Below are 7,463 nucleotides of genomic sequence, written 5' to 3' on the forward strand. Positions count from 1 at the left end.
CTAATGGGACATATAAATTTCTAAAGGGTGGTCACGTTAATTCATTAAAATGCCAGGCTTTGAAATTTTCCTCAATCTTCAGATGCTTGTATTTCTGGTCCTGATCGGCTGACGAAAAATGTTTCGCTCATGTTACAATCAGAATTTCCGCATGATATCGATATCCCATTGATGATGTAAGAGCCAAATATAACAGTGCTGCGGCAATTTGAACATACCCCTGTCATGCATACAATGGATATCGAGCGCAGCGTACGGCACCGAAACTGTGCGCCTCCGAGGCTTGGATTGTCGAGTACCTAGCATCTATGCCACAGCTCAAGGAGGTATTTCTCTGCTAACTGCCTGTGTCCAAATCTCTTACCCAAGAGATTCACCAGTTCACGATATGTGATCTGTACCATATCTACTGTCTTACTCAAAATCAGTGCTGACCCCCTCAGACTTGCTACAAGGAATACCATCGATCACTCCAATTATTTGCCATCCTACAGGCATCAATACCATTTGTTCTGTAGGAAGGTCGGTATCTAGCATGTCCAAGTCATGCCTGCGCAGAAAGCTTGCTACCAGTGTTCCAAAATCTCTTACAAGACCAGCTACTGGAAGGCTGGTTGGAGCCGGCAGTGCAGGACGGAAATGGTATACTCTGTCTTCTGGCGTCTCACAATTAGAGTGACATTAGAGATTATCTTTGGCTACATACACATGTACCGTGTGTCATATTTGATGTCCCACAGCATAATCTTGAACTGTCTTGGTTGCATTTCATTGAGTTCTTACAAATTTTCATACAAGCGAAACAAGACATATCTAAAAACTGTTGTCCCCATCTGCTTCAAACACTTTGCGAACTCTTTCGGAAAGAGCTCTATCCAAGACTCATCAGTCCAAATAATAGAACTTCTCTTTTCCTTGGATTGCTGTGTGTCATCAACAAATCCATTTTTTATCCACTGACGACATGCTATCTTCCTGTTCTCTTTCTGCTTATCGGTGAGCAGTGGGCGTTTTTTAATTTTGTGTGACCTTTTCCCCCAAGATGTTGACCTTGCATACCTCACTACCATGCTAGGACTAACAGTCTCATGAAGTTGGCTGAGTAGCTCTAGCTCTAGCCATGAAAGAGATGTTTATTAAGTTTTTCCAGTCTTGTTGAAGATTTGATTTTCTTCGGAATCGCAGTCTTTTTCTTGCCCTCAGAGGGGTCAGGCTGCTTAGATTTTGAGTTCACTTTGCCATCAATAAGCTTGGGTCCCGTGTGCGTCCGCCAGGTTATCGGACGTATACGATGGTTTCTCCATCACACCAGATCGCCACAGTCTCAAGAAGTAAAACAATTTATTCAGTGCTGGAGAGGGTCACAAATTGCCACAAAAAGTGGAGAAGACAATGTTAGGCTCTTCATTCATGATGCACTGTATTCTCGGCATTTCATCATTGGTGGATTTCAGTAGTTTATTCCTTCGGACAAGCATACAGGTTGAGCCTTCAACTTTTGTGTTTTCCCTGAATTGCCATACTTCTGTATCAAAGTGAAGTGTAGAGAACAAGCAAAATGTCAGCCAATGATAATCCGAAAAATATGTCCTACTAATGCGGATGCAAATTGATGGAAAATCTCTGGCAAAATGATGCTCCTTGCACACACAGTGTTCTTTCACATTATCTCGAACGGAGATTTCGAGATAACATCATATATTTCACCTATTATTCTTATTTCACAGTCCACACACATTTAAAGCAGCGACATTAACAAAAGTCCCTTTTGGCTCTTTGAAACTCCTATGAAAGGGGCCAGGCTGGTCCTAGTAGGAGAAAAAGAAACTAAGATCTACAACCTCCTCCTTATCCCATCTTATTTTCTGAAAATTGTAAAGGCTATAAACGATTCTTGTCTTATCCTTCCATTGATGGCCTATTTACAATAGATTTCTTCCATCAACAGACCAAAGCTGCAACAAACACATCCTTGTTCAACTCACGCTATATTCTTACTGCATAATGGTATCAGTTATCGTCAATACATACCCTCTTCTCTGCATCCATCTGTTTCATTTTGTATTGTATTTGATGGATGTTTCTGCACCGGAATCTAAAATGCAGTCTAACTCAATATCACCCATTGTGACTTTATTCTATGGGCAAGGATGAGTCAAACAATTGATTAATTCATGATTAGGATGAGAGTCTTGTGCATGCAACACATTGCTCCTAAATGTGGGGTTGTCATTGGCATGTTAACGTTGCAGCCACCGGGACTCACGCGCGTGCCGTCTTTAGGATGGTTTGGTTATCTATACTCATACTCAAATTTTTTTTTATAGACCAGGATTCTCTTCGTGGACTAGTTGGGAAGATACATGCAAGTATGTCTCAACTCTGCTTCAACCTGATCAATGGTTGAAGCCATTTCTTGATCACCTCTGTCCAGAATGGCCATAGCAAGGACACATGCTCATGGTTCACTCATGTTATTCAAGCGATGTCGGCTTTTGTGGTTCCCACCATCATGTTTACTATGTATTCCCTTGTCACCTCTTCTTACGATATCAGTTCCACTTCCTCTCCCTGGAACATCTGACGAATGGTCTCCTCCACGATGGCGTTGGTGAACTTCCAACAGTTTTTAACATAGTATTCAGTGTGTACATGTAATATCTTTAGAAATATAAAAGAAACAAAACAACTTAAAAAATGCAACAACAATAAAACAAAAAGACAAACTAAATCTAATCAATGACAAAAAACACACACTAAAAAGAATAGAATACATTGCTTGAATGTACAATTATGAAGTCTAATAAACTAACAACAATATGATATAATTAAGTGATATATGATGGAAGAAGAAATAAGTATGGATAACATGGCATGAAAAAAAGAGGAAGATGGTATGTATGATAATAATAGTAAAGTAAAAAACAAAACATGACAAAGGTAAAAGAAACACAAGAAAAGAATACAAAAGGAAAAAAAAAATATGGGCTGACCCTCTGCAGAAGAAACCAGTTAGACAAGATACAAGAAAAATATATATTGATATATCAACATTCTCCAGTCTTATATACAGTTTTTATAGGCTCCAAAATTTAAAAAATAACATAGTATATAAAAGCATATCTTAACCTAGAGCAACTCACAAATAACAATTAAGAAGATAATCTTTAAGTACACGCTGAAAAGTATAAATGCTTACCGATTTTTTTATATTTGAATTGAGAGAGTTCCAGAACCTGGGTCCTGTATTTACAACTGTCCTAAAAGCAAAACTTGTATGTAACTTGGGTAAGTGGAAAGCAGAAGCATTTCGTGTATAATAGTTATGTATGTCACTATTTTTCATGAACATTGTGACCAGAGCTGGTGGCATGATGCCTGCATTGCATGCATACATTAGAGTACCAAGTTGAAAATCATAGATATCTTGTAATTTTAGAATTCTATGCTCATAAAAAAGTGGGGTAGTATGCTAGCAATAGTTAACATTACAAACAACTCTTAAAACTCTTTTCTGAATCAAGTACACCCTTTCTAGATTGGTTTTAAGAGAATTACCCCATGCAAGAACACCGTAGTGTTGAATACATCATACAAAGAATATCAGTAGAGAAAAAGGATTTCAATTTGTATATTACACCACTATTTTTTTATAATGTCTTACATAGATGATTTATGGGTTTTCCAAAACAGTTTTTCATCTATATGCAACCCCAGAAATTTGGTCGTCTTTACTCTATCTATTAACACATCATTAAATATAACATCACCTGGAACTTCTCTAATCGTGTTGCTAAAGAGCATATAATTTGTTTTCTGCAAATTTATTTGCTTGAATCCACAAAGTGACTTTCCTCAGTTCACTATTAACTGTTTTTAAAAGGGTCTCATGATTTCTGTGGGAATAATACAAACTTGAATCATCTGCAAATAAAATGAACGATAAAATATCAGAGGAATAGTGAAAATCATTGATATACACAATAAATAATAACGGACCAAGGAGGGATCCCTGGGGAACACCACAAGGGACATTCTGTAAACCTGACTCGGCATCCTTTATCGAGACAAATTGTTTCCTGTCAGCTAAGTAACTCTTGAACCAGTCCAATGCTGTACCCCTGATACCATAATGTGATAACTTGCCAATCAAAATATCATGATCTACTGTGTCAAAAGCTTTCAAATAATCAAGAAATATACCAATTGTATGCATCTTTTTGTCTATGGATTGTGATACTTTATCAATAAAATGTAGCAAGGCATGGGTGGTGGTATGTTTCTCGCGAAAGCCAAACTGAAATTTAGAAAATATATTACTCTTGTTGAAAAATTTCAAAGTTCTAACATAGATCACTTTCTCAAGAATCTTTGAGAATGCAGTCAATAGAGAAATAGGTCTGTAATTATTCAGGCATTGAGGGTCTCCTTTCTTAAAAATGGGTACGACCTTCGCAATTTTCATGTCAGTAGGAACTTTCCACATGACATTGATAGATTGAAGACATGAAGTAGAGGTTGAATAATTCCTAAGATAATTTCTTTAATTAAGTTGTTAGTAACTCCATCATAACCAGGACTTTTCCCGTTTTTAAGAGATTTCACAATGGTAAGCAGTTCTTCCCGAACTACTGGTAAGAAAAATAAACTTTTACTATTTTGCTCTTTCATAAAATCTCTGTAAGTCTGCTGAGAAAGTGGCACTGCCCGTGTAAGTTTTGGACCAATGCTGTAAAAGTAATCGTTGAAGTTGTCTGCTATAATATTCCTTTCTTCCACCACATGACCGTTAATTTCAATACTCTTTACATGAGATATCTTTTCCTTTGACTTGAATACTTTCTTAATCACTTTCCAAGCTCCCTTGATATCGTTTCTTGTTGCTTGAAATTGGGTGCGATAATATGATTTCTTTGCAGTACGAAGGACTGAAGTAAGCGTATTTTTATAATTTACATAACGTTTACGTGAAGATTCGGTACCACGCACTTTATACGAATAATACAGCTTGTTTTTCTTGTTAATGGATCTCAACAAAGAAGCACTAACCCATGGCATAATAGGAACATTTTTACGATTTCTTCTACTTTGCTTTACAACTGGTACATTTTTATTATACAGAGACATGAATTTTTGTAAGAACCTTTTAAACGATATGTTCACATCATTTTCTTTAAGAACTTCACTCCAGTCAGTTTCTGTCAAGGCTGCCCGCAGCTTTGCGATATTAGCGGAAGTGTTTTTCCGAATTGATTTGGATTCTTGTTTACAGACTATATCCAAATTTAAACGAGCGAAGATTGGGAAATGATCTGAAATATCTGATACAATAATCCCTGAGGATGGAAAAGGTTGTCTATTACAGAAAATGTTATCTATGAGCGTAGATGAAGCTTCAGTTACCCTTGTTGGTTTAATAATTAATGGCATTAAGGAAAAAGACAGCATCATATTAAGAAACACATCATAATGATAATTTTCATCACACTGAAGGAGGTTTATGTTATAATCACCCATTATGAAAATTGTTTTGTTTACGAAAAGTGGGTTTGAAAGAATACTATGCATTTCGTTCACAAAACTCTCTAAGTTACTCTGAGGGGGTCTATACACAACTCCAAATAAAACATTTCTTTTTCCTGGAATGAAGCACTCTGCAAATATTGATTCCATATGCTCAGCCATCATATTTAGCTCATCCCTTAATTGAAAGTCCACTGAATCTGGAATATATAAAGCAACTCCACCTCCTTTTTTAGCATATCTATGATTAGACACAAGATTATGACCAGGAATATGATAAAGATTTAAGTCATTCTCACTCGAGAACCAGGTCTCAGTGACTCCAATCACTGTTTTACTATCTTCAAATTTTTCAATTAGTGTACTAAATGCATCAAAGTTCCTAGGCATACTTCTCATATTTAAATGCAAGACAGTAGCAATTTCAAGATTGTCTCGAAAACTATCAATAAACTGATTTTCTGAATAGTATTGACAGTTAATTGCAGAAGCATGTCCTAAATCATCAGCATCACTAAGCTCTAGTATTCTTGAATTATTTTCTAAGGAGCTACAAATGGCTTCTTCTATACTAATCATTTGGATGTTGAGTATACAATTTCAAGTGAAATCTAACTGTTTGCGCCATAAAGAACATGTCAGCATGAAAAGGAAGATTGTCAAGATGCACACATAATTTATAAGAGAAAAACATACAAAAATGTATATAAAATAAGATGTACATAATTACAAAAGCAAATGAAAAAAAGAAAAAGATGATTAGAGATTGCAATAGAAATAATGAAAGGAAAAAAACCCAAATGGAAATTAAAAAGGAAAGTTGAATGGAAAAAAATAAGTAACTTTGGGTTATCATGGGATTTGGCTTGCAAGGAAATAACCTTTTTCTTTCAAAGTGGGCATATAGGTCAACATGATATTCTACAATAGACATCAATTACAATTCAAAGCTTCAAAATATCATCATCACATGTGATGAGTTTTTTCGTAAGTCCGCCTCCCGTGTTCTTAAGTCCAGCGAAAATTTTTCCATCGTTGCTCCAAGACCGCTCAACTTTCGGTGAGTGACGAACATTGAAAAGTAGCTTCTGTCTTGTGGGAGTCAGATCATCATTAACAAAGATTTTTGAACCCTTCAACTTTGATCTGGCTCCCATAATACGAGCTCGGGTGCGGAGGCTGGAAAACTCCACTAGCAGTTGACGAGGAGAACTCCTTCTTGCTCCTTTGTCTACTAGAGGACCCAGTTGATGACATCGGACAAAGTCGGATGAAGTCACGTTGACCCCCATCCTCCTGCCAATGTCAATGACAGCCTCCTCTGGATCTTCATCTTTTACCTCTGGAACTCCTTGGATCCTGATGGTGCGTGACCTGGATTTTTGCTCCAGGTCATCAATTCTTTGCTCCAAGACTGCCATCTTTTCCACAGATTTCTTTTCCGCCTCCTTATGTAGCTGTATCTCCGACTCCTGGGCCTTTATCCTCCCCTCAAGCTCCATGATCCGGCCCTCCTGCATCTCTAGCCGGGTGATGATTGCAGACATTGCCTCCGTAACCGCATCTTGTACAAACTTTTTTAATTGACTACTTTTCTCGAGCTTGTCGATGACAAGCTGGGCAGTGTCGTCAGATTCCCTTTTTGTTGGCATGTTAAAAAAATATGGGTTTATAATGAGAAAAAAAGTGGGAATAATCCAAGAAAAAAAAACAAATTGTTGAAAATTAATGTGAGTGAAGGCTGCAGCGGAGGAAAGACCCAAGTGAAAGGACAGGTTTATGTGAACAGCAAGAGCATTGATAGAGTAGTACTCTGTTTTGAAGCAAACCTGGAAGATAATCAACTATCCAAAAAGCTAGCAATCGAAAGACCAAAGAGACAAAAATATTGACGTGTTTGAATATTGCAACAACATAAATTTGGAAAAGACTATAATCCC

The 7,463-nt window shown here is 37.0% G+C and overlaps 1 protein-coding gene across 1 annotated transcript; it reads right to left on the bottom strand.

Moving 5' to 3' along the window:
• Nucleotides 1-6,467: 6,467 nt before the first annotated feature.
• On the bottom strand, nucleotides 6,468-7,175 carry LOC135155798 (uncharacterized). The gene has a single exon (XM_064106043.1). It carries the CDS (start codon nucleotides 7,173-7,175, stop codon nucleotides 6,468-6,470), a length of 708 nt encoding a protein of 235 aa, XP_063962113.1.
• Nucleotides 7,176-7,463: the final 288 nt, after the last annotated feature.

This window comes from Lytechinus pictus, chromosome 10 (genome assembly GCF_037042905.1).
Source record: "Lytechinus pictus isolate F3 Inbred chromosome 10, Lp3.0, whole genome shotgun sequence".
NCBI lineage: Eukaryota > Metazoa > Echinodermata > Echinoidea > Temnopleuroida > Toxopneustidae > Lytechinus > Lytechinus pictus.

What these genes read in the sequence shown, in the direction of transcription:
- LOC135155798 (XM_064106043.1), bottom strand. Translation starts at nt 7,175, where the DNA reads ATGCCAACAAAAAGGGAATCTGACGACACTGCCCAGCTTGTCATCGAC.